Raw genomic sequence first — 27,702 nt, 5'->3', positions numbered from 1 at the left:
CTAACACTCTACTTCCTGCAGCTCAATCTCCTCTGTTGTGCTTTCTGCAAAGCAAAAGACACACTGACTGTGAGTTGCCACTCAGCTGGGGGTGCTTTCTTGGTAAGAAGAAGGTAACATGGGCATCAATTATCACAAGGCCCAGAGAATTACCTTTGAGTTTGTGTCTTCTCTTCCTTTGGAATTTATAGGCACACTTATTACAAACCCACATTAGGCTGATCAGCAGTGCAGCCACAGCAACAAGAAAAGCAAGGAAGACAGCGACAAAGTGGAGGTCTTCATAGAGGATCTCTACAGGTGGGGGGCAGATAACATCTCTTAATATCAAGTTGGCCTCCCACACACTCCAATTTTCTAGAGGCACCAGGGCCCCTGGGAGCATCTCACCTGAGACGTGCAACACGATGGTGCCAAACCGGCTGCTCCCCAGGCGCTCGGTCACCGTGATGATGTAGGAGCCGGAGTCCCGCACGCCCACGCTGAAGAGCTGGATGGAGCCGTTGTCGAAGGTGCACACCCTGTCCTTGTGGCTCTGGGAGATGTTGGCCTGAGTCCCCGGCTTCCACTCCACGATCTTCTGCACTCCCCAGCTGGACGTGTACTTCCATTCGATGGTGGGGATCCCATGGCAGGAGTAGTCAACCGAGAGCAGGATGTCCTCTTCCACCGTGGCGTTGATGGCTGGCTGGGGAATGTACAGTGATACGCCCTGACCTGTGGGATGGAGTGCTAGATGTGGGGCCACTTACATGGGCTCGCAGGGAAGTCAACTTGTATCCTGCATTCGTTTACTTAGCAAGTATTTATTGAGTGCCTATTACACGTCAGGGGCTTCCCAGGTGGCGCTAGTGGTAAAGAACCCGCCTGCCAATGCAGGAGACATAAGAGACATGAGTTCGATCCCTGGATTGGGAAGATCGCCTGGAGGAGAGCATACCAACCCACTCCAATATTCCTGCCTGGAGAGTCCCATGGACAGAGGAGCCTGGTGGGCTACATACAGTCCACAGGGTCAAAAAGAGTTGGACACAACTGAAGCAAATTAGCACTCATTACATGTCAGGCTCTCTTCTGGGTTCTGATGCTGACACTACAGAGGTGAATATTATGGACTGAATGTTTATAGTCCCCTTCCCCCCAATTTCTATGTTGAAGCCCTTCCCTGCCCCACCCAGGTGGCTATATTTGGAAGCGGTGTCTCTAAGGAGGAATTAGGGTTAAATGAGGTCATAAGTGTTGGGCCCTGCTCCAGTAGGATTAGTGGTTTGGCTTTTTTGGGTTTTTCTTGCCATGCCACATGATATGTGGAATCTCAGTTCCTCAACTAGGAGTCAAACACACTCCCTATACTGAAAATTGTGGAATCTTAACCACTGGGCCACCAGGAAAGTCCTTAGGGATTAGTGTCTTTATAAGAACAGTCTCTCTCTCATATGGAGGAAGGACCATTTGAGGTCACAGTGAGAAGGCAGATGTCTGCAAGCCAGGAAGAGAACTCTCCTTGGAAATCAAACCATGCCAGAACCTTGATCTGGGACTTCACAGCCTCCAAACTGTGTGAAAATAAATGTGTTGCTTAAACTCCCCAGTCTGCCATATTTTGTTATGGCATCCCAAGCTAGAACACTGAACAAAGCACAAGGTTATCACTCACTATTTCCTAGAGCTTCCATTGTATGAGGGAGACATACAAGAGTTAAATAAACACACAAGATCACTTTATAAGTGCTTTAAAGATAATGAAACAGGTAGGTGGTGATGGAGGTGGTACACAGCATTAGACAGGATGGTCAGAGAGAACCTCTCTGTGGAAATGAACTGGAGCCAAGGGACAGAGAGGAAAAGGAGGCAACCATGTGAAGACATGCATTTCAGGCAGAGAAGACAACTGAAAGACTGAAGTGAGAGTGAACTGGCACGTCTGAGGGACAGAAGGAAGGCCAGAATGTAGAGCGCAGGGAGCCGGGGGGAGTTCAGAAGGTGAGGCTGGAGGGCTGGGCGGGACTTGGGTCGTGATGTGAGAGTCAGGGTGATGGGAAGCCGTAAGAAGGCTGAGAAAGGTGACATTCTCCACCGAGCTTGAGAAAGCCCACCATGGAGAACGTGTGGGGGGTGAGGGAGCCAGTGTGGAGGCAGGAAGAACAGTCAGACGGCTGCCGCAGCGGCTACAAATGGAGACAGCCTTGAAAAGAGTGAGGGGGTCTGACTTAGGATGTGTATGGGAGCAGAGGACAGAACCTGCTGATTACAGCTGTGGGGTGAGCAAGGCAAAGAGGCATCAAGCAGAGACTTCTACGTGAGTGTGCAGATGAAAAGCTGAGCCACTGGGCTAGGATGGTACATGTCATGATACATTTATTAAGTAGGTGCCAGGCACAGGCCCTGTGCTAACTGCTTCACACACCACTGTGTCTTTAAAGCATCACACAACCCCCTGCAATTCTATCCAGGCTGTAACCAACTCCAGCACCAACAGGATTCACTAGCTGGTTTAAGTTCACCCTGCAAGGCTGAGATTCTCACAAAGGTCGCCAACTCCAAAGCTCAAATATTTAACCTCTATGCTCAAGTCAAAGGTCAGTGGTTGCCAGTGGAGGGCACAGAATGTGACAAACCTGTGCCAGCCCCCTCTCCCTGCCAACCACACACACACAGAATGGCCAGGGCTGGTTGGAGACAGGGTAGGGCAGGATTTGGGCTTGGAGCCCATGCCTGGGTTTCCACCTCCACTTCCTGTTTAAGTCCTTTACTTGTTGGGTGCCCGGTCGCCTCAGGGCTCCTGCTGTGTGGCTGCAGGTGACCACATCTGTCACTTTTCTCATTGTCCTCTCCTATCCCCACAATATGGGCTTCCCCAGTGGCTCAGGGGTAAAGAATCTGCCTGCAATGCAGGAGACACAGGAGATTCAGGTTCTGTCCCTGGATCGGGAAGATCGCCTGGAATAGGAAATGGCAACCTATTCCAGTATTCTTGCCTAGAGAATCCCATGGTCAGAGGAGCCTGGTGGGCTCATGGGGTCCATGGAGTCACAAAGAGTTGGACACGATTGAAGCAACTTAGTACATGCACATGTATCCGCAGAATATCCTATTACCATTCCTCTCCTAAATTTTTGCTAAGTGGCTGGGGATAATCCAATAGGTTCTACGCTGAAAAACTGGGAGGTAATAATGGCTTTTAAGAATTACAGCTGCCAAGTAACAAAAAAATATTTTCTCCCCAACTTCATTTTTAAAAATGTTAAACTCACAGAAAGGTTGAAAGACAAGTATAATTAATATCCATGCACCCTCTACTAAATTCACCAATTACTAACATTTTGCCACATTTGCTTTCTCTCTCTCTGGAAGGAAACAGATGTTAAGTTTCAGGTCAGCCCTTGGAGGGTAGGAAGTAAAAGTGCTTTCTTCATCTCAGTATTCCCTGTACCCAGCATAACGCCTGACACCCAGCAATTGGCCAATAAATGTTTGTTGAATGAGTAAGTGAACAACTAATAATTATGTGAACAAGGAGGTGAGCCTTGTTGAAATGGTCTCATAGAAATGTTGCTGCTTGGGTGGTTCAGCTTTCCTGGTGGTCAGTGGCAAAAAATCTGTCTGCAATGCAAGAGACACGTATTTAATCCCTGGGTCAGGAAGATCCCCTGGAGAAGAAAATGGTAACCCACTCCAGTATTCTTGCCTGGAGAATCCCATGGACAGAGAAGCCTGGTGGGCTACAGTCCGTGGGGTCACAAAAGACATGACTTAGCAACTAAACAGCAACAAGAAACAAAAGTTTCTACACACACAGAAAAAAAGTGAAGTGTGTTAGTCGCTCGGTCATGTCCAACTCTTGTTGGCCCCATAGACTATAGCCTGCCAGGCTCCTCTCTCCATGAGATTCTCCAGGCAAGAATACTGGAGAGGGTTGCCATTTCCTTCTCCAGGGCATATTCTGGACCCAGGGATCAAACTCAGGTCTCCCGCATTGCAGGCAGATTCTTTACCATCTGAGCCACCAGGGAAGCACTTTAATAGGGACCTCGGGAACCTCCATTTCGAGTCTTTCAGTTACTTTGGCTCAAGAAACAGCAACACTGAAAAACAAAAATAGTAAGCCCAAGTATTTCAGATGCTGACACAGCTGCAAACTGGCCAACTGGTCCTTGTTAGTTTCTGTATTTTCTTTTGATCAGAGAAACCTCCTCCTAATCTGACAAATGAATCAGGCATTTAATTAGGTTTTAGGAACAAAGAGTTCCTCCTCTTCCTGATACATAGAATCAGGAATGAACTGTCTATGGCAAAGATTAATAGGAAAATTAATAGTTCTAAGCGTTTAAAGGCAAACTGTTTGTCAATTGTTTAAAAAGTTGAATTAATGAGTAACCACCCCTGCACCATATGCCAAAATCATTCCAGAACAAGTCCAGAGGAACTGAGTGGCCTGGCCAACATTCAGACCTGGCTCAAACGTTGTACTCAAGGAAGCTGATGCAGTAAATCAGATTTTACTTGTAAAATGGATGCCAGGCAGCCATGAACAAGAATGAATTTTGTGTGGGCCAAGGAAGATATCTATGACATGGTATTCAGTTAAAAAATAAATTTATAGGCCTTCCCTGATGGTTCAGTCGTTAGGAACCCGCCAGCCAAAGCAGGGAACACGGTTTCATCCCTGATCCGGAAGAGTCTGCATGCCTCAAGGCACCTACGCCTGAGTACCACAACTACGGAAGCCTGCGTGCTCTCGAGCCTGGCCCCACACCAAGAGAAGCCGCAGCGACGAGAAGCCAGCGTACCACACCTCTAGAAAGCCTGTACGCATCAGTGAAGGCCCAGCACAGCCAAAAAAATGTTCTTTTATATTTGCAAAACAGTATGCTATGATCTTATTTACATATGAGTAAATATGTGCTAATATGTATATATTCTGTATAGAAAAATGTTGGAGTAATATGTGCTCTATTAATAGGGATTGTGCATTAGAGATTGGATGGCAACAGAATATTTAAGTTATACATTTATATCATTTTGAATTTTCACACTAATTAAACTGATAATTAAAAAAATGTTTAAGAAATCTTTTAAAGTTCTCCTGATTAGACCAATCTGGTGAGCAAAGTTTAAAAGTTTACCTTGCTCTTCATATTTACTCGAATTCTTTATGGAGAGAAGAAAAGAACTAAATTCTACCAATTTCCAAGATAGATGCAGATGCCTCCTTTAAGGAAGAGGTCATGAACTGAAGACATCAGCAGGACAGAAGTCACTGGAACCTGAACCAAAGGGCTTCCTGAAAACCTGACTTCCTAGAGCTGCTGACACCCACTGGAGACCAGTCAAAGAGAAAGTACCAGGCAAGTGTCACCAGCTACCGAGCAGCAGGCTGGAAAATAACACTCAGGATGGGTCCTTACTCCTTCTCCTACAAGTAAATTACAGAGGTAGTGCTTCACTGCCTTTAAAAATTGACTATTTAAGGATATATTCCCTTAAATATATCCTCCTTGTGAGAAAGCCAAGCCAAATCACAATAAAGGATAATACTGTTTAGTATTTGGGCCACAGTTTCGGGAGACAAGAATTAATGGGGAGATACATATTACCCGTTATGGAGGATATGCCTTAATCAGCACAACTCATTTTCACCTCACTTATCTAGAAAGCCACCTATCCAGTCTGTGCGATCATCAGGAGAGACCCAGGAAACAAGCGTCATCGTCATGAGCCTCCTTATCAAGACTGTATGCAGCTAAGGGGCCTCCCCAGTGGCTCAGTGGTAAAGAATCCACCTGCCGGTGCAGGACCCATGGGTTTGATCCCTGATCCAGGAAGATCCCACATGCCCTGGAGCAACCAAGTCCGTGGGTCACAACTATTGAGCCTCTGCTCTGGTGCCTGGAGCCACTGAGCCCATGTGCCTGGAGCCTGCACTCTACAACAGAAGCCACTGCAATGAGAAGCCCGCGCAGCAGTGGAGAGCCAGCGCAACTGAAACTAACTAACTGAATACAAATAGATAAAATTACATTAAAAAAAAGACTGTATGCAGCTAAACTAGGAGTCAGAAAGCCAAGTCTCGGAGTCCTAACTTGGAAGGACTGGAGCAGGGTGCTGGAGTGATGAGTCCCGTCACAGAGGGGTCATTCCAGGTGTGGCGAGGTGTGGTGGAGACACCTGGTGTGGGTGGGTCTACAGTGGCTCACCCTGGGGACCTCACAGCTGTGAGACCTGCAGACAGAGCCTTCACTGCTGACAGCCTCGCTTCCTCCGCTGTGGAATGAGGACTGGAACACCCCCAGGGGAGGGCTGCAAGGATGAGGCAACCCAGCACGTGCAAGGCCCAGCCGGACTCAGCACGCAGAGCCTGCCCAGGGCCTGCAGCCCCCCATCCCCTCCCCATCAGTGGGTCACTGGCCTCGAGTGACCAAGACTCCTGGTTTGCCCAGGGCTGCAAGTTTGCCCAGGTTCAAGAGCTTCAGGGCTAAAATCAGGATGGTCATGGGCGAAACAGAACAGCCGGTCACCCTATCTGAGACTCACAGAAACACTGAAGAATAGACCAGGCAAACAGCAGCTGGTTCCTGAGGCACTCACGGGGCCTGACAGTGGGCACAGAGGCAGCTTTAGGTAGGCAGGACAGAGCCGTTCTGCCCTGTGCTCTCGGCCGTGCCGAGCTGCGGAGTGTGGGCTCCAGGTGCGACGGTTCAGTACCTGTGGTGCTGGGCTTCTCTAGCTGAAGGCGTGCGCTTAGCCGCCCTGCAGCATGTGGGCTCTCAGTCCATGACCAGGGGTCAAATCCTCATCCCTGGCATTGGGAGGCAGGTTCGCAACCACTGGACCACCAGCTAAGTCCCAAGTCATTCTCCTCAACTCTCTGTCTTCCAAAGGCATCTCCACAGCTCAGCAATCTCATTGCATCTCCTTTTTAGTGATCAAGCCCAGCCCTGCACTCCCTACTCCCCCTCCACAGCAGGGCACTGGCTCATGGGTGTTGGCTGGAGGAAAGTGTACCATCATCCCCATTTTAAAGAGGCGGAAAGTCACTGAGGCTAAGTAATTTGTGCAATAGCACAGTCAGAGCAGAGATGGAAATCCAGGGTACTCTTCAACTGTCCCAGTAATAAGCCAGGATATTTGCAGGAGCTGGGAAGAGGCAAGACATCATTAAAGCTGAGGCTTGAAGACTAAGATTTTGAAAGGGAATAAGGGCAATCCCAGCTGAGAAAACAGCCCACCTAGAGGGGCACGATGGGTGCTTATGTTTGAGGCTTGGTGAATGGGAAGCACAGACGAGCTGTACCACGAGGAATCTGTCACAGGCTGGGATCAACTGCATGTGTTACTGCAGGCAGTGAGCCCCCAGGATGGTGTTCAAGAGGAAGCGTGTGCTCAGTTGCTCATTCACGTCTGACTCTCTGCAGCTCCCTGGACTGTAGCCCACCAGGCTCCTCTGTCCATGGGATTCTCCAGACAAGAATACTGGAGCAGGTTGCCACCTCCTCCTCCAGGGGATCTTTCCCACCCAGGAACTGAGTCTGCATCTCTTATGTCTCTTGCACTGGCAGGAAAATTCTTTACCAACTAGTGCCATCTGCATGACATATCTAAACTGGGCTTCAGAAGGGGCAATCTGGCTGCAGAATCCACGATCTTATCATCTGTGCACCTCACCTGCACTGCCCTGGGCCCACCACATGTTCCTGACCTATGCACCTTCAGGAGAACTCATGGCTGGAGCCCAGGTGGGAGCACCCTGCAATGCTGAGTGTGGACAGACCTGCCTGGGCCCGCCACTGACCAGGACTGGGGAGACAGCAGTGGGGGTGGGGTAGGAAGTGCATACACGCAGGGCAGAGCTGCCTTGGACAGGTCTCTGCTGGGATAACTCATTTCCAGTTCATTTCAGAAATACTAGTGCCCAGCGCAGGGCCCAGCACTTCGTAGTTGCTCACAATATACTCGTAGGAAAGAACAAATAAAGGATAAATAAACACACATGCCCTGCTGCTTGAACTGCTGCCCATTGGGAAAGAACAGGAAAGTGTGGGGTTGGACCTGTGCTGAGGAGGCAACAGTTCTGATTGAGGGAGGTCCTGACAAGACTCCTTTCCCTACTAGAGTCAAATAGCTAAGACGAGAAATAGCACCATTTTAAGTTGGAACTAAGATATGCATGTCCCCTTCATTCTTGAAACAAGCAAGTCTGGAGTTTAAGAAACATAGCTTCATGAGGAGCCAACACAGCAACCCAAAATACTGGCTTTCTGGTTTAGATGCCATGAATGGTGTTAATGATTGACATCCACACATAATTTATAGGGTACCTATCCCTCCTGTTAGCTCAGGTAGTAATTCCTCAGCTTGGTGCCTGATTACTCAGAGACCAAAGCTCAGCTCCTCCCTGAGGGAGCTCCTCCCATCCCCTTGACATTGCTATATAATGGCCTTAGGAAGTCACCCAGATGTCAGCCAAGCCCAAACAAAAGAGATGCAAGCTGAGATCAAGGCTGGCAGGCTGCTTTCCTTCAGGTTTCTGTATTTGTACCCCAACCAGAAATATCACTCCAAAACAGCAAGGACCACCATTTCTAGTTGCAACACTCGTTAAGTATTACCTGTCATATACATTTATCACAGTCCATTGAAACCTAGGCTGGGAAAGCTGATTGACTTGGCTGCTATCAGACTAGGAACAGTGAGAAAGTTTGATAACATGTTGTCAGGAGTGTGTAGAAGTTATACTGAATCATTACTGTGGTGATTATAAGTGGGCGTGACCTGCTTGAAGGGCAATATGGTGAAACCTATAGAAATATTAAATAGCACATACCTTTTGACCCAGAAATTCTATTTCTAGGAAATTATCCTACAAGTAGTAAGGGCACAGAGATGCAAAGATACAAGTGCAGATATTGTCACTGAGGCATAGTACAGTCAAATGCAGTAGCAAAATACTGGTGACAATGTATGTGTTAGCTGGTAAGGAACCAGCTGAGGAAAACTGTTTCTTACTCCATCAAGAATGCTTCTGACACTTACTACCAGAAGTTAGTGCAGATCCCACAGGTCAAGGGCTCAGTCTCACAAGACTGCTCCCCACTTCAGACACCAATCACAAGTCCAAGTTTCTGTACTTCTGACCAACTGGGTATAAATTGGAGGTTTCCATGGTTCATCAGGTTTGATAATTTGCTAGAACATCTCACAGAACTCAGGAAAGCACTTTACTTACTATGAGCACTTTATTATAAAGGATACAACTCAGGAACAGCCACACAGAAAAGATACCACAGGACAAGGTATGTAGGAGGGACGTGGAGTTCTCATATATCCTCTCTGGCCACACCACTCTCCCAGCATCTACATCTGTTCACCAGCACAGAAGCTCTCCTCTTCCAACTTATTCAGTTAGTGTTTTAGGGGGAGGTCCCATGACATGCTTCTCTGGTGGCTCAGATGGTAAAGCATCTGCCTACAATGCAGGAGAACTGGGTTTGATCCCTAGGTTGGGAAGATCCTCTGGAGAAGGAAATGGCAACCCACTCCAGTATTCTTGCCTGGAAAATCCCATGAATGAAGAGCATGATAAGTTACAGTCCCTGGGGTCACAAAGAGTCAGACATGACTGAGCAACTTTCACTTTGACATGAGCATGATTAAATCATGGCCATTAGTGATTAACTTAATCCCCAGGGTTGTTTCCTTCAGGGGTAGGGGTTAAAAGTTCAGGTTTTCCTTTTTTTTTTTTTTTTTTTTAAAGTTATTATTTACGGCTCAGCTGGTTTTATGTTGCTGTGCGGGCTTTTCTCTAGCTGTGGCGAGCAGGGGGCTACTCTCTAGTTGTGGTAAGCAGGCTTCTCATTGTGGTGGCTTCTCTTGCTGTGGAGCACAGGCTTTAGTAGCTGCAGCACATGGGCTTAGTAGTTGCAGCTTCCAGGCTCTAGAGCACAGGTTCAATAGTGGTGGCACATGGGTTTACTTGCTCTGTAGCATGTGGGATCTTTCTGAATCATGGGTTGAACCCGTGTCTCCTGCATTGGCAGATGGCTTCTTTACCACTGAGCCACCAGGGAAGCCTTGAAAGTTCCAACTTTCTAATCCCTGCCAGTGAGCCCTCATCTTCCAAGAGTCACATCATTAATAAACAAGCAAACAAAAAAAGCATTCATGACTCTGGAGAATCCAAGGGTCTTAGAAGCTTATATGTCAGGAACCAGAGAATGGTCCTGGGACTTTCCTGTTGGTCCAGTGGTCCTGTACACCCACTGCAGGGGCCATGGGTCTGATCCCTGGTCATGGAAGTAAGATCTTGCATGCCACGAGGTACAGCCAAAAAAAAAAAAGTTTCTACCACTGATATCACCCAGGAAATTACTAGGTTTTTGGGAATCAGGAGCAGAAAACAAATACATATTTCCTATTATGTCACAACTGATTAAGTACATCATTAATATTCATACTTTCGAATATTACACCAGTACTTTAAAAATGAGATAGATCTGTAAGCATTGATATTAGATTATCTCAAAAATAATGAAAAAGCACAGAGCAGAACAGTGTGTACAAACTGTTCTATTTGAGTAAACTAATGATATGTATATGTGCACGTGTGCACACACAGAGATATGTACATTTATGCATAACATTCACAAAATATCTCCCAAGGGTATTCTAAAAATCAGGTGTCTTTGGTTGTCTTCAGGGAAAGGACTGGGTGTCTGGGATGGGAGAAAACTTTACATTTCACTTTATATCCTTTTGAACAATTAGAATATTTTAGTGAGTATGAGTATTATTTAAATAAAAACAATAAATAAACAAAATGCATGCCAAGATTGGGTCAGAGTCCCAGATTTTTCACATTTGAAAATGTTGGCAATTCACATTTATATTAATACAATTGACAAAGTACTTCATAAGCACTATCTCAACCTGTGAGGCAGGCAGGGGATTAGGGTAAAGGATCCATGCTTTTTGCTTCACAGGTATTTGGTTATTTGATCACTAAATATATGCACTCAACACAGGAGCACCTAAATATAAAGCAAATATGAACAGACATAAATGGATAAATTGACAGTAAATATATATACTTACTTACTTATATATACTATATATATATATATGTATATACAGTAATAAGTATAGTAGGGTGCTTTAAAACCCTACTACAGCAATAGACAGATCAACCAGACAGAAAAGCAATAAGGAAACACTGGCTTTAAATGACACATTAGACCAGAGGGACTTAATAGATATATAAATAATATTCCACCTCAAGGCAGCAGAATACACATCTTTTCAAGTGCACACAGAACATTCTCCAGGATAGATCATATGCTAGGCCACAAAACAAGTCCCAGGTAATTTAAGAAAAGTGAAATCCTATCAAGTATCTTTTCTGGTACAACACTATGCCACTAGAAATCAACAACATGTGAAAAACACAGCAAATATCACAAGCACATGAAGGCTAAACAATACACTACTAAACAACCAATGGTTCACTGAAGAAATCAAAGATATAAAAGAAATATCTGGAAACCAAAAAAGAGAAAAAAAGAAAACATAATGACCCATATTCTATGAGTTGCAGCAAAGGCAATTCTAAGAGGAAAGTTTATAGGGATACAAACTTACCTCAGGAAACAGAAAAAAAAAAATCTCAAATCAACAATGAAAATAAAAAAACTCAAATCAACAACCTAACCTTGTACCAAAAGGAACTGGAAAAAGAATAACAACTCTCTCCCAAATTAGAAGGAAAAAAATCATAAAGAACAGAGCAGGAATAGAGACTAAAAAAAATGGAAAAAAATGAAACCAAGAGCTGGTTCTTTAAAAAGACAAACAAAATTGATAAACCATTAGATAGAGTCATCAAGAAAAGAAAGAGAGGGCGCAAATCAATGAAGTCAAAAATGGAAAAGAAATTACAACTGACAGTACAGAAATATAAAGGCTCATATGAGATTACTACTAACAATTATATACCAACAAAATGGATAATCTAGAAGAAATGAACAAATTCTTAGAAACATACAATCAAGATTGAGACAAGAAGAAATAGAAAATATAAACAGAGCAATTAGCAGTAATGATGCTGAATTACTAATTTAAAAAACTCTCAACAAACAGAAGTCCAGAACCAGGTGAATTCTACCAAACATTTAAAGAAGAATTAACATCTAGCCTTCTGAAAATATTCCAAAAAACTGCAAATGAACAAAGTCTTCTGAATTTATTCTACTAGGCAAGCACCATCATCATATCAAAGCCAGACAAAGATACCACAAAAAAAGAAAACACGCCAATATCAGTGATGAAGAACACAGATGCAAAATTCCTCAAAAAAAAAAAAAGAAAAAAAAAACTAGCAAACCAAATCCAGCAATACATTAAGACAATCATAAACCACGATCAAGTGTGATTTATCCCAGGGATATAAGAACAGTTCAACATTAGAAAATCAGTATGACAGGCCACATTAATAAATTGAAGAATAAAATATGATCATCTCAATAGATGCAGAAAAAAGCTTTTGACAAAATTCAACATTCATTTATTATAAAAATCTCTAGAAAGTGGGCATAGAGGGAACATACCTGACCATAAAAGGGTCATACATACATAAAAAAGGTCATATATGACAAACCCACAAATAAAATCATATTCAATGATGAAAAATTGAAAGCATTTCCTCTAAGATAAGGAATAGGACAAGGATGTCCACTCTTGCCACTTTTATCAAATATACTATTGTAAGTCCTAGTGACAGCAATCAGAGAAGAAAAAGAAATAAAAGGAATCAAAATTGGAAAGGATGAAGTAGAACTGTGACTGTTTGCAAAAGATGTGATACTATACATAGAAAATCCTAAAGATGCCATCAAGAAAATTATAGAGCTCATTAATGAATCTGATAAGATTGCACATACAAAATTGATACACAGAAATCTGTTGCAATTCTATACACTAAAAACCTATCAGAGAAAAATTAAGGAAACAATCCTATTAAGTATCTTTTAATATATATCATGATGGGAAATAGATGGGGAAACAGTAGAGACATGTCAGACTTTATTTTTTTGGGCTCCAAAATCACTGCAGATGGTGATTGCAGCCATGAAATTAAAAGATGCTTACTCCTTGGAAGAAAGGTTATGACCAACCTAGATAGTATATTCAAAAGCAGAGACATTACTTTGCCAACAAAGGTCCATCTAGTCAAGGCTATGGTTTTTCCTGTGGTCATGTATGGATGTGAGAGTTGGACTGTGAAGAAGGCTGAGCGCCAAAGAATTGATGCGTTTGAACTGTGGTGTTGGAAAAGACTCTTGAGAGTCCCTTGGACTGCAAGGAGATCCAACCAGTCCATTCTGAAGGAGATCAACCCTGGGATTTCTTTGGAAGGAATGATGCTAAAGCTGAAGCTCCAGTACTTGGGCCACCTCATGCGAACAGTTGACTCATTGGAAAACGGTTGACTCTGATGCTGGGAGGGATTGGGGGCAGGAGGAGAAGGGGACGACCCAGGATGAGATGGCTGGATGGCATCACAGACTCGATGGACGTGAGTCTGGGTGAACTCCGGGAGATGGTGATGGACAGGGAGGTCTGGCGTGTTGCGATTCATGGGGTCGCAAAGAGTCAGACACGACTGAGCGACTGAACTGAACTGAACTGAAGATGGACTGAAAGAGCTAATATTGTTAAAATGTCCATACTATATAAAGCAATCTACATATTCAATGCAATGCCTATCAAAACAATGGCAGTTTTCCCAGAACTATAACAAATAATTTAAAAATTGGTTCAGTTCAGTTCAGTTCAGTCGCTCAGTCATGTCTGATTCTTTGCAACCTCATGGACTGCAGCACACCAGGCTTCCCTGTCCATCACCAACTCCCGGAATTTACTCAAACTCATATCCATCGAGTCGGTGATGCCATCCAACCATCTCATCCTCTGTCATCCCTGTCTCCTCCTGCCTTCAATCTTTCCCAGCATCAGGGTCTCTTCAAATGAACCAGTTCTTCACATCAGGTGGCCAAAGTATTGGAGTTTCAGATTCAACATCAGTCCTTCCAGTGAATATTCAGGAGTGATTTCCTTTAGGATAGACTGGTTAGATCTCCCTGCAGTCCAAGGGACTCTCAAGAGTCTTCTCCAACACCACAGCTCAAAATCATCAATTTGTATGAAAACTCAAAAGACCCTGAAGAGCCAAAATAATCTTGAGAAAGAGGACCAAAACTGGAAGTATCATGCACCCTGATTTTAAACTATAGTACAAAGCTACAGTAATCAAAACAAGTGTAGTACTGGCATAGAAATAGACACAAAGATTAACAGAACAGCATCAAGAGCTCAGAAACAAAACCATGCAACTATGGTCAATGAAGAAAAGGCCGTCTGTTAAGTAAATGGTGCTGGAAAAACTGGACAGATGCATGTGAAATTAGAACATTTTCTCACATCATACACAAAAATAAGCTCAAAATGTATTAAAGACCTAAAGGTAAGACCTGAAACTATAAAACTCCTAAAAGAAAACATAGGCAGAACACTCTCACATAAATTGTAGCAACATTTTTTAAAATCTAAGGTAAAGTAAACAAAAATAAACAAATAGGATCTAATCAAACTTAAAAACTTTTGCACAGCAAAGAAAACCATTGACAAAGTGAAAGGACAACCTACTGAATGGGAGAAAATATTTGCAAATGATATAACCAATAAGGGGTTAATATTCAAAATGTATAAACAGCTCATACAACTCACTATAAAAAGAAAACCCAATGAATCCAATTAAAAAGTATACAGAAGACTTGAATAGACATTTTTCCAGAGAAGACAGGCAGATGGCTAACAGGCCCATGAAAATCAGATGCTCAACACGGCTAATCAGGGGAATGCAAATCAGAACCAAAATGAGCTACCACCTCACACCTGTCAAATGGCCCTCATCAAAAACTACAAATAAATATTGGTGAGATGTGGAGCAAAGGGGACCCTTGTACAGTGTTGGTGGGAATGTCAACTGGTAGAGCCATTATCTAAAACAGCATGGTGGTTCCTCAAAAAACTAAAAATAGAATCACTATATGAACCAGCAATTCTACTCCTGGGTATGCATCCAAAAAAACAATAACACTAATTTGAAAAGATATGTGTACCCCAATGTTCACTGAAGCATTATTTGCAATAGTCAAGATATGGAAGCAACCTAAGTGTCTATCAACAGATGAATGGATAAAGAAGATGTGATATAAATGCACAGTTTATATTGAAAAATACTTAGCCCTGAAAAAGAATGAAAATTTGCCATTTGGGACAACATGGATGAACTTGGAAAGTATTATGCTTAGTGAAATAAGTAAGACAAAGAAAGACAAATACTGTATGTTATCACTTATATATGGACTCTAAAACATTACACCAACTAGCAAATATAACAAAACAGAAATAGACTCACAGATACAGAGAATAAACTAGAGGTTATTGTGGGAAGAAGAAAGTGGGGAGAGGCAAGATGGGGTAGGGGAGTATGAGATACAACTACTATTATGAAGTAAATAAGCTACAAGAATATATTATATGGCACAGGAAATACATCCAATATTTTAAACTATAATTGGAATATAATCTCTAAAAGTTTTGAATCATAATACCTAAAACTAATCAGGTATACCTCAATTTAAAAGATAGTCTGTGATCAGAATGTTTTAGAGCAGAATCTTATTAAACCAGCAGTACATTTATTCATTAAAAAAAAAAAAGAAAGAAAATGAGGCATGATATGTGTCCAAGTTCCTGCCGAGTAGAAGATCAGAGCTGGGACTGGAGCCCAGCCCTCCCTTCACCACTCCACAGCTCTCCAATTTCCCAACATAGCACATCACTCAGTGCTGGTACAGACTTGGGAGGCAGATGTGACAAGAAGCAGGAGTCTAGGCCTGGGCTTTCTGAGACAGGAGCTGCACATCACAGTACCTACTGAGCATTTGAAATTAGCCAGTCTGAAATGAGATGTGCTCTAAATGTTAAATGCACACCAGATTTGGGAGACTTTGAAGATTCTGTTTAATGTATTAAGATATGTTAAACAAAATGTAAAATAGATCATTAATAATTTTTGTATTGATTATATATTGAAATAATATTTTAGACATATTAGATAAAACAAAATATATTGTTAAAATTAATCGTGCCTGTTTCTTTTTTAAGGTAACCACTGGAAAATTTAGAATGACATACGTGGCTTGTGTGTGTGTGGCTCACATTATACTTTTTTTGGATACCACTGGTTTAAACCATCACTCCTCCACCCTCTCCAGAAAATTCCTATACCTTTGAGTTTGGTCCACCCTCGTCAATATGAGCGCTTTGTTCCCCTCAGACTGTCCTTTTCATTCTTCCAACAGGCAGAAATCTGCCGTGAGGTCCGGCATCAGCCCCCATGCCTCCAGCACCCTCATCTACAAGAACCTCCTCCCTTTCCTTGGCCAAGATTCTTCAAACTCTAGCGGCCTCTCTCTTTTCATCATCTGTGCCTGAAAACCTTCACCCTGGTTCAACTGTTCTTCACTTCCTCTCTGCCCAGACCTGAGGCCTGAGCAGTTAACATGGCGGCACAAAGTCCACAGCAGACAGTCTCCAGAGCAACGGAGCACAGTGTACCCTTGAGATGGTCCTCCAGACTGTCTTACTGTACTTCTCATGTAAATTCACTCCTTCTTTCTCTATGATTATTATAAGCAATTTTTCCCAATCTCTCCAGACCTCCAAATTCCTCCTCATTCCCAGCAGATAACCTTGTCCATCTGGAACACTGCAGAGCACCCTTTCCTGCTTGAAACGCCCAGTGGCTTCTGGGCCACTGTATTCACCCGGGTCTCTTCTCAGTTCCATCTCTGACTGCAGAGTGGAAATGCTGCCCTTCTCTCCAGATGCCCAGAAGGCACACCTGTCTGTGGGGGCAGAGGGTGGCAGCGGAGTGCAAGATGCTGGCTGGGGAAGCCCCAGAATCTGAAGACCCCAGTCTTGTTTTGGCTGCGCCATGCCCTATCTGGGTGACTGTGCAAATCTCCTCCCTCTCTGAGTCATCCTTTCCTCATTTGTAACTAAGGATCATCACAGCATGGCTTCAGTGCTTCAGTCTTTTAAAAAGCCCATACACATGTGAATGAGAGCGCTTGATCACCAGGAACAATCCCAAGGGTGCAGAGGAGCTCCCTTTGGTGATTTTTCATCGAGACTTAATCCAGTCTTCTCTCATTCAACAAGCATTTGGGAAGGAAGTGAAAGGGTCTAACCCTGATGGAGCACCAACCCAGAGTCACACACGCCACATGCAAGTCCACCATTCGCTACTTGGCTAACCAACTACTCTGCATCCAAACAGCACCACCCAACCTCTTCTCAGAGCCCCGCAGAGAAGGCCCTGAAAACCCACTTCCCCAGTCACAGGAGGCTGGACCAAGGTGAACCATCTGATCTAATCTAGTTATTATCAGTCTGTGAATATCAGACCATTTGGGGAAGTTTTTAAAAAGCCTACCTTGGACTTGTGAGTTCAGAATTTTTAGGGGTGAGACCAAAGCCTCTGTGCTTTTAAAAGTCCCTATGTGATCCCAGTGTGCAGCCAAAACTGAAAACCACTGAGCGAATCCACACTAAAGGCTTAGCAGCTGAAGTGCAGACCCAATTGGGCATTAACAATGCCTAAACCAAAAGAATGAAGGGCCATTGTGTGAAAAGGAATGCTTGAGACCCCGTGACAGCCTTTCAGCAAGATTTCTGGGGGAAATGGACTCTCTCTGGCATCAGTCAAATTTGTTTGTATCCAGTCCTATTTCTAGACATGCTTGGGGTTAGGAAGGAGGAACAGGTGAGCTAAGCAACTTCCTTTGCCTCCTTCACTCCCTGCAACTCTGTAAAGCAAAGGTTCTCTATGTTTGTGTGCAGGCTAAGTCTCTTCTGACTCTTTGCGACTCTATGTTCTGTAGCCTGCTAGACTCCTCTGCCCATGGGATTCTCCAGGTAAAAGTACTGAAATGGGCTGCCATTTCCTCCTTCAGGGGATCTTCCCGACTCGAGGATCAAACCTGCATCCCCTGCGGCTCCTGCATTGGCAGGAGTATTCTTTACCACTGAGCCACCTGGAAAGTCTGAATGAAGTTTAAGGGAGGCAATACATATAAGGAGCTTATCATAGTTTCTAACATTTGGTGACCATTCAATAATATTAAAGTGAATATTATTTTCTTTACAGATAATTTCTCTTTTATTAAAGAGAATTCTTTGAAGATGCTTATTGAGGTGGTGAGCTCCCCATCATCAGGGGTATGTAAGCAGAAGCTGGCGTTGTACCAGGGACTGAGGCAGTAAAGCTGAGGCTGGGAGCTGGAGTGTCGAGTGAAGGAGGCTCATTCTTTCAGCTCAAATTGCACAACAGGTTTAGAACTGGAATCAGCATTTGTAATTCTGTGATTCACTTGCAGAAGTGTGGCAAGAATTGGGTGACCTGAATTTCCTCCCTGTGGAATTCCTTCTGGAATCTTTTTAACTTAAGCAAGAGCCATCCTTGCTGGAAAGCTGAACACTTTTCGGGACAGCCACAGGCTACAGTCACATCACTGCTGTGTTTCTACTTGGAGGTTAAGAAAGCCAGGTATGGCGGAGGTGGCTAAGGGCAGGAGGCCTGCCCCTGCCCAGTCTTAAGAGAGTGAGGTGCCCCTGGGTTTACCCTCTGCAGAGCTGGGCTGCAGGACTTACGGTGGGCCTGGGAAACTGGGAGGGAGGTGCCTCCTCAGACACTTCTGTGGAAACGTGTGTGCAACAGGAGCATGAAGGTGGAGATGAGGCTCTGACCTCCAACAGTTCTTCTGGGAGGACTTCCCAGGATGCCTGAAGGCACTTGGGAGACAGGTGCAGAGTGAGCAAAAGACAGTTCACACGCATGAGTGACTGGGTACCGCAGTGAGAGTACACAGCTTCTCCTTCAGTGAGACTGAGGGCCAGCCCTTCTCCAGCCCACAGGTCCTTAAACATGACTTCTTCCAGGGAGCCTTATGCAGTCTCTCAGCACCAGGGGCTCCAGCTCCAGGTTCCCAGAGCTCCGTGTTCCTCTCTTAACCCAGTCCGTTGGTTGTAATTCCTCTTTTTTTGGCCGCGTCACACGGCCATCCTTCCCCGTTCAGGGATCGATCCCGCCCCCTGCAGTGGAAGTGCAGTCTCGATCACTGGGCCACCAGGGAAATCCCCCGCTGTAATTCCTCTTGATTAACGGTCCATCCTCCTAGTTCAACTGTCAGCTACAAACCCAGGGGGCTAGTCTACCTTCTTTTCTATGGGATCCCCAAGGCCTGGTACAGTACCTGGCACTGTAGGCTTCCCATAAACACATGATGAAAGAATGAAGGTCTTTAGGCAAGTCCCTCAATCTCTCTGAGCCTTAGTTTCCCCATCTATAAAATGGGGACTAATAGTCCCCATTGGCAGGATTACTATGAAGAGGGCTTCCCAGGTGGCATTAGTGGTAAAGAACCTGCCTGCCAATGCAGAAGACATAAGAGACACAGGTTCAATCCCTGGGTTGGGAAGATCCCCTGGAGGAGGGCACGGCAACCCATTCCAGTATTCTTGCCTGGAGAATCTCCATGGACAGAGGAGACTCTTGGGCTATACAGTCAATGGGGTCGCAAAGAGTAGGACATGACTGAAGTGACTTGGCATGCATGCAAGCATGCATGGAAGGCAGCAGTTAATGTGCTTGGCACAAAGCATGTGATCGACAAACAGTCACAGGTATCGTTGTCTCATTGTCAAAAAAACCATTGTAAATCCTTGGGAGGTACTGGCTTTTCTTCTCTTCGTTGGCTGGAGGCTATTGTTAGTAATCTCTCTAAACCCACCTGGCTGTGTCTCCTCTGAAAGACCCAAGAAACCTGGCCTCACCCTCCTTTTCCTGCCCCATCGCCCAAGACTAGTCACCTCTCCCTACTTGCTGTTGCACAGACTGTGGCCCGCTCCCCGCTGCGGCCTCTCCTCTGTAACTCGGCTCACATCACCCTCCCCGTTCTCAGGTTTCTGCTCACTGGAAGGGTCCATCTTGAATGTCCCCTCCTCTGCCAGGCCCAAACAGCCTGCACGGTGCAGCTCCCAGTGGGCTTTCCATTCAGGCTCAGAGAGGGAGTGCCCATTCCCCCACTGGAAGGAGCATGCGAGCACACAGTCCGGCCCGGATGCCGGCACCCCGGCAAGGTACGACGTGATGGACGGTTCACTCGGACTGAGGTGCTCGAGCTGAGCTGACAGTCTACCCGCATAAAGGAACCAGTTCTTGTTGAAGGACCCCTGGCTGCCCATCCCAGAGAACGTGCAGGGCTTGCTTGATGGTGAGAGGAGAGAGAGGGTCTGGTGCCCCGTTTCTGGGCACTGGCTTTCAAAAGGAATGTGCCCCAGCCCCACAGTGAGCCTGGGCTGGGGACCCTGCCACAGGGCCGACAGCACGCCGTGGGGAGCCCCACGGGGTCCCCGGCAGGGTCCGCTGTGGAGGACTCACATCCCCCTCCTGACCCCCGGCGCTGCTGTAAGCCTATCAGAGGAACTACTCTTGGCACCTAAGATCCAAGACTTTCCCAATTCCATTTCTCTAGACAGTTTATCAGATTGAATATGAAGAAACTGACCAAGGCTGAAAAACCTCATTTAACTAAGGCACTGCCACCGGCTACTGGCCTCAAGGGCGAGAAGACGGTTGTTGCTCAGAACCTGTTCCTCCCTGCTCACCTGGCTTCCTCCTACTATGACTTCGAGGCTGCTGCTTCAAGAAGCCTCCTTCCAGCTCTCAGCTGAATGCGTCTCTCATACTCCCCGAGCATCTGACCACTGAACGTCCAGGTGGGACCCGACCCTCCCCGCCGGGTCATGTGATCCCAGCTGCAGGGACTGTGCCGGGTGTCCCTGGCCCCTGGCACAGTGCCCCTTCCTCACTAGGTGCTCAGGAACCATTTACTAAACCAAACCAAACTTCAAAGAGAAACATTCTTGTCTCCTGACCTAAGCCTGGTGGCAGAATGTCCGTGGGGTTGTCAGGATTAAACTACCAGTAAGGGAGAAGCGAGACTCTCCTGCACACAGTGGTAGATGTTCTGAGAATGGAAGATGGGAGAGAGGCACACACTTCCTGCCAGGCTGTTTCCTTGAGACAAGAAGGAGCGGGGTAGGCATCTGTAGGTCTTACCAGCCTTCCAAGAGGTTCTTAGATGCAGCCCCGATTGAGAACCACGAACCCAGCCCACCCTCCTGGCCCCGTGCGCTCAGAGAAGGAAGGTGACCTAATATACAGGGCTTGCCGCCAGCACTGGGACCAGACCTCGGGCCCTGCCCTTTCCAGCAGGGGACTTATGGGATGCTCCAGAGCCGTGGGGTTCCTCTGGGGTACAGATGGTATCAGCCTGAGCTGCCCCCAGGGATGTGCCTCCGCAGAGGCAGGCCATTGAGCTTCCTGGACCACGGTGAGCAGCAGGAATATTCTGTGCTCGCTTGACGGTCTGGCGTGTCCCTTTAGGGCTGACTGGTGCCTTCCCAGCCTGGCAAACCAGTTATAGAAGAAAATCATTGCCCAACATTGTACTTGCCAACTGTGCCTCTCTCCTATTCCCATTTCTGCCGGATAGATAAATACTTTCTTAACCCAAGCCTGTGTCCTAGGAAAAACCCAGGTGCAGGCAGATGAGGGTCCTGAGAGCACAGGCTAAGGGGGTGCAGGGTCAGTGGGTCTCAGATGGGGGACCAGTTAAATCCCCAGTAAGTGCTTGCTGAGGCAACACCCTTACTGCTTCTGTCACTTAGCGTGCCCAGACTGTGTCAGGCACCATGAGGATCTGTCCTCCCAGCTTCTGAGCACCTGCTGCATGCCTGGAGCTCTCGTCTCCACCCGTCCTGCTGTATGCACTTGCTCATCCTACAAGACTCAACCTCAGCTTCTCCATCCCACCCTCCACGGAGGAGGATGCTTCCTGCCGACTGTGACCGACAGAAGCAACACGCGTTCTCTCGGGAAGAACTCAACTTCAGTCCAGGCCACAGAGATTATAGCAAAGCTACTGATTTATAATATGCACCGTGAGTTTAGATACATCAGAGTACTAAAAGGAAAGAAAGCCTGAGAGCAGATGGAAGAAATAAGTGGCCTGAAGCCCCGGGGACGATGGAGAGAGGAAGGTCTCCTGACTGCAGCCCTTTCCCAGCCCAGCACAGCGTAGCCTCAGGACTCTCTTGAAAACCAGGGATGAAGCCATTAGGGTGACTTTCTGGTGATGCTGCCCCTCCCTCAATAACTTCAGTGTAAGCCCCAGGCATTTCTGAGCACCACCCCCAGGGGAAGCGTGAGGAGAGGGCACCCGTCAGCCTGGCTCGCCTTCCACACGATGTCACATCAGCAGCGCCACATTCACCCCGTATCAGGGCTCTGCTCTCCCCATGGGAAGGGCTGCCAGGCACAAGATGCCATGTCCCTCAGGACGGGCTAGCTAAGAAGAATGGATAGGACATACGTATAGTATTAATAGTTGAGAGGCATGAGCAAGATCTCGGCTATCAATGTGGACAGAGCTGAAAAAAAGATTGCTATAAAAAGTAAGCTGCTGAGTAACAAGCCCAGTATGATTCCATTTTTACTGCATTTTTTAAAAGCATATCCGAGCACCATTCTTGTGGGTGGGTATGTTTATTGATTCATGTTGATGTATGGCAAAACCAATACAATATTGTAAAGTAAAAAAATAATAAAAATAAATAAAAAGGGGACGTAAACAAACAAAAAAAGACCACTGTCTATAAATCAGAGAGAGCCCACACCTCATTCGTCGGTTTCGCCTGGGTCAGTGGAGTGCACCTTACGTACTCAGTAACAATACTCGCGTGCCAACCCGGACGGCCAAGCAGGTGCCAGCGGGGCCATATCCTGCGGTGATGGATCCTGGGGTCTCCCCAGGGATTCTCCCTAGGCTGGCTCTCCCTTCCCGCCCACCCCACGCCACCTCCAGCTAAGCCAGAACCCTGGCTCCATGCAGCTGTGGCCGCCCCAGCCTCGCCACTAGTCCCCAGGCTGAGCCCCGGCCCCGGCTGCTCCTCCGTTCTCCTGGGCTCTGGCCAGGAGCGACTCAGCAGGGCCAGCTCCTCCACCCCGGCTCCACCCTGGGAAAGCAGGGATGTGAAATAGTTGTGTGTATGTTCATGTGTGCATGTGTGTGAGTGGGTGTGGGCGTGTGCTAGGGGAGCAGGCTGCTTTTTAGAAGCTGGGGTTGAAATGCAGGCAGCAAGCTGGTTTGGCTCAGGCCACCAACTAAATTGTTCTACTTAACAACAGGTCCTACTCTATAGGTTTACATCCTACGGTAAACCACAATGGAAAAGAATATTAAAAAAAGAATGTATATATGTGTATAACTGATTATCACTTTGCTGTATGGCAGAAATTAACACAACATTGTAAATCAACTGTACTTCAATTAAAAACAGCCAACCAACAACGAAAAAACCCAAGGAGTTCCTACTCGAGTCTTGGATCGTCTGCGTCCAGATGAGCAGGGCACTGATCCTCAGAGGCCTGATGGCTAACTTTCGGTGCTGAGAGCTGAGACCGGAGATGAACAAGGTCCTGGAAAAGCACTCCACCTGGCCAGGTGCAGGAGACCTGCCAGCTTTCAGGGCTTTTAAGGCCCTGTCTTAGTCAGCTTGAGCTGCTATAACAAAATATCGTGAACGAGGGCCCCAAACCACAGATACTTACTCCTCACAGTTGTGGAGGCTGGAAAGTCCAAGGTCAAGGTGCCAACAGACTCAGTTCTTGCTGAGGGCCCTCTTCCTGGCTTGTAGATGGGCACCTTCCTGCTGAACCATCATATGCAGCGAGTGGGATCAGTGGTCTCTCTCCTTAGAGAGATACCACCCCCTCACAGAAGTCCTGCCCTCGTGACTTCAACTCTAAACTTAATTGCCCCCTCAAGGCCCCACCTCCACATATCATTATATTGGGAATTAGGGCTTCAACATAATGGCTTTCTGGGGGGACAGAAACATTTAGTCCATAACATTCTGTCCCTGGTCCCCCAAAATTCATGCAATGAATTCTTGCAAGAATAATAATAAAAAAAGACAGTAGAACAGAATGCCCTCTCCAAAGTAGGTGGGCCTCACCCAATCTGCTGAATGCCTGAATAAACAGTTGAGTAAGAAAGAAAAAAAATTAATTCCATCCCAACAGTTCCAAAAGTTAATTCATTTCTCCTTCAACTCTAAAGTCTCATCTATAATAAATCAGACTGGGTAAGACTTGAGGTATGATTCTTCTTGAAAGAAAATTATTCTCCAGCTGAAAACCTGTGAAACCAGCTAAGTTATGTGCTTCCAAAATGCAGTGGAACAAGCATAGGATATACACTCTCATTCCAAAGAAGGAGCGATCAGAAGGAAGAAAGGAGTGACAGGTCCCAGGTGAGTCCAAAACCTAGCAAGGTACATCCATTAGCCCTTAAGGCTCACCCATAATCCTCTGTGGTGCCAGGCTCTGCCTTCAGGACCCACTGACGCAGGGGTCACCTCACCCCTGCAGCTCCACTGGACATCCCCAGAAACCCCAGGGGGCTCAGCAAAGCCTCCGCTTTGCCTGTTGAAACCAATACCCTGCCCCGCTCCCCTCACATTTGAAACCAAGGAGATAACTCTGATGCTGGCTGAATTGCCTTCATTCTTTTCTTATCCTGAAAAATAGCATACACAGCTAGACAGCGATACATCCATTAAGTCCGATGGCCTCCCCTCACTTCCCTCTGTCTTCACCCCTGCAGTTACACTGGAGTTGTTCCTTCTCGGGGGCTGATTAGGCCCATGGTTCACACCCAGGCTAATCTTATCAAACAGTGGTTGGTCACAGTCTCTGTGCTCTCTTCTGAACATGCTCTTTTTTTTATAATATAGACAGGTTGACAATTTTCCACATCTTTAAGTTCCTGTTCCTTTTTGCTTAAGAATTCCTTCTTCAAGTCATTTTTCTCTTCTTGCATTTTACTCTGAGCAGACAGGAGGAACCAAGCTGATCCTTCAACACTTTGCTTAAGAATCTCCTCAGTTAATTATCTAATTTCATCATTTCCAAGCTCCACCTTCAACGGGAACTCTGGAACATGAACACAGCTCAGCCAAGTTCTTTGCCACTCTCTAACAAAGATCACCTTTTCCTTATTGTCCAACAATTTGTTCCTCATCTCCATCCGAAACCTCACCAGAACGGCCCTCAGAGTCTCTATTTCCAGCATGTACTTCAAAACTTGTCCAGCTTCTACCCATTACTCAGTTCCAAAGCTGCTTCTACATTTTGGGTGTATTTACGACATCAGCACTTTTTACTTCTGTCTTAGTCAGCTTAGACTGCTGTAACAAAATACTATTGACTGGGCAGCTTAAGGACCATAGCTCTGGAGGCTGAGACAGCCAAGATCAAGGTCCTGGCAGATTTGGAGGACTCTTCTTCCCTGCAGACAGCTGCTGTCTCGCTGTGTCCTCCCGAGGCAGCAAGACAGGAGGGGCTGTCCGGTGTCTTTTCCTCCCTGTCAGGGGATCGCAACATCATGACCTCCTCTAAACCTAATGCCTCCCAAAGGCTCCACATCCAGATACCATCACTTTGTGGGTTAGGGTTTCAACATGGGAATTTTGTGGAGACAAGCATTTGGTCCATAACAGTCTCATTCACAGAGAAAAGGCTTCACATGCAGGGTGTGTGTGTGTGTGTGTGTGTGTGTGTGTGTGTGTGTGTGTGTGTGTATGTGTGTGTGTGAGCTTGTGGCACGTGCTTTCACGCAGGCTTCAGTGTCAGTGATGCGTATCTGGCTTTCAGGGTGGAGGCTTTGGGCAGAGGCTGCAGAAGAAGAGAGTGGAGGGAGCTGGTGAGAGGGTGGAGCCCCCCTCCCCACATCATGGGGGCTAGCCTGGAAACATAGCCCCCCTCAGGCAGGGACACAGGGCAGACGCTGGCTGGCACTGGGCAAGTGCTAGGGACCTGCCTTCCTGCAGTTTACAGCTCTGCAGAAGTCGCTCCTCAGTGGAGAACAGCAAAACGGTCACCTTTCCTCCTGGTTTTGCATGTATTTCCTCTTCATCTAGGATGCCCTGTGTCCCATTGTCCCATTCCTGGGCGGCTCTGTCTACCTGTCACTGGGTAGGCACAGCTCCCTTTGGGAATCTTGGTCTAATTCCCCACCTCTGGGTTCTGAGCCTCTAGAGCTTCCAGAACTTTGGCACTCCCTCCTCTCAGGACTGGCCACTCCCAGCCAGCACTCTTGTTTGCTTGTCTGACGGCAACACTGTGAACCGCAGAATCCCCAGTACCACTGCTGCCTGCTTCCTGGAAGCAGAGGGGGCCGTGAATGAGTGAGTGAATAGACGAAATCCGCACTGTGGTGAACGGCTGACCCCTGAACGTCAGGGACAGCTGTACAGATGTTACGTGAGAATGTCTGGTTGGAAACACGTTGGAGGGGTGCAAAATGATAGGAAAGGTCACTGCGACGCCAGACGCACCCACTCATCTCATGGACTAACCTACTTCCTGCTCCACAGACAGCCAGAGGCGCACGGTCTCTACCAGTCTTTGTGGGTTCCTGAGATTCGCAGCCTTCGAAGCTGGGCTGTAGCTGGAGAGGTGTAAAGGTCAACCGTGCCACATTAACCCGGGTTTAAATACTAACTCTATGACTGCCTGGTGGCGACAGCTGTGCCTCAGTTTCCTCACTTGTGAAATAGGCACGAGAGCGGCACTTTTTGATTCCCTTTGCTGTACAGCAGAAACTAACACAACACTGTAACGCAACTACACTCCAATGAAAATTAAGGGAAAATCAGAAGAGTGGCACTTTGTACATAGAGTTGCTCTGAGGATTCAATGATAGACGTGCCGTCAAGCCCTGCGGACAGTAAGTGCAAAGGCGCTTAGTAAGCAGCGGCTCTTCTAGAGGTCCTCCCCCGCCCGCGGCCCTGCGCTGGTCATTCTGGAAACCTCGGATGACTAATCTGTAAAATGGGAGTGATCAAAAGGGGAATGACTAAATGAGAAGGTGCAGCTGCGCTCTGATCTGTGGTCTGGGTCACTGGGATCCAGCCATCTGAACCCTGCGCCCGCGGCAGACCGGTGAGGGCCATCTCCAGCCCAAGGAGTTCAGACCCCGACCCCGGCCCCGACCCCCTTTCCTCTTTGAGAGGGTCTGCTGGGAGTTCCTCTAAGAGGTGGGGGGTCTAAAGCACCAGGGATCAGCGCTGGGGACACGAGAAGGCGCGGAGGGAGAGGGGGTCCCCACAGCAGGGGCGGGGCGCGCGTGCGCCGGGATCAAGGATGCCAGGGCCGCAGCCGGGTTATTCCAAGAAAAAGGAATACAGAACGCAGAGGCGGAGGGGCCACTGGCAGCCGGCTCTCCCCCGGCGGCTTCCGGCTCCGATCGCACTCGGGGCCGCTCCCCGCTCCAGGCCGCGCCCCGCCCCGCTGGCCGGTGGCCGCGACCCCTACCCAGGATGGTCCGCCCGCCGCCCGGCCCTGCCCGGCCCGCGCTTACTCTGCAGACAGCGGGCGGCGGCCACGCAGAGGGCGAGGACTCCCAGCGAGAGGCCGCGGCTCCGCGTCCTTCCGCCCGGCGGCGGCCTCAT

The 27,702-nt window shown here is 46.8% G+C and overlaps 1 protein-coding gene across 1 annotated transcript; it reads right to left on the bottom strand.

The window, feature by feature from the left end:
- Positions 1-27,702, bottom strand: VSTM5 (V-set and transmembrane domain containing 5). The gene is made up of 4 exons (XM_052662534.1): positions 27,612-27,702; positions 391-717; positions 154-294; positions 1-44 (listed from the first exon to the last, which is right to left on the bottom strand). The coding sequence occupies exons 1-4, from the start codon at positions 27,700-27,702 to the stop codon at positions 1-3; spliced, it is 603 nt and encodes a 200-aa protein (XP_052518494.1).

Source organism: Budorcas taxicolor, chromosome 25, assembly GCF_023091745.1.
Source record: "Budorcas taxicolor isolate Tak-1 chromosome 25, Takin1.1, whole genome shotgun sequence".
In the NCBI taxonomy this organism is placed as follows: Eukaryota; Metazoa; Chordata; class Mammalia; order Artiodactyla; family Bovidae; genus Budorcas; species Budorcas taxicolor.
This window is presented reverse-complemented; position numbering and strand designations above follow the sequence as displayed.

What these genes read in the sequence shown, in the direction of transcription:
- VSTM5 (XM_052662534.1), bottom strand. Translation starts at nt 27,702, where the DNA reads ATGAGGCCGCCGCCGGGCGGAAGGACGCGGAGCCGCGGCCTCTCGCTG. An exon ending in CGCCGCCCGCTGTCTGCAGA is followed by an intron (nt 718 to 27,611) that starts GTAAGCGCGGGC and finishes TCCATCCCACAG; the next exon opens with GTCAGGGCGTATCACTGTAC. An exon ending in GAGAAGACACAAACTCAAAG is followed by an intron (nt 45 to 153) that starts GTAATTCTCTGG and finishes TTTGCTTTGCAG; the next exon opens with AAAGCACAACAGAGGAGATT.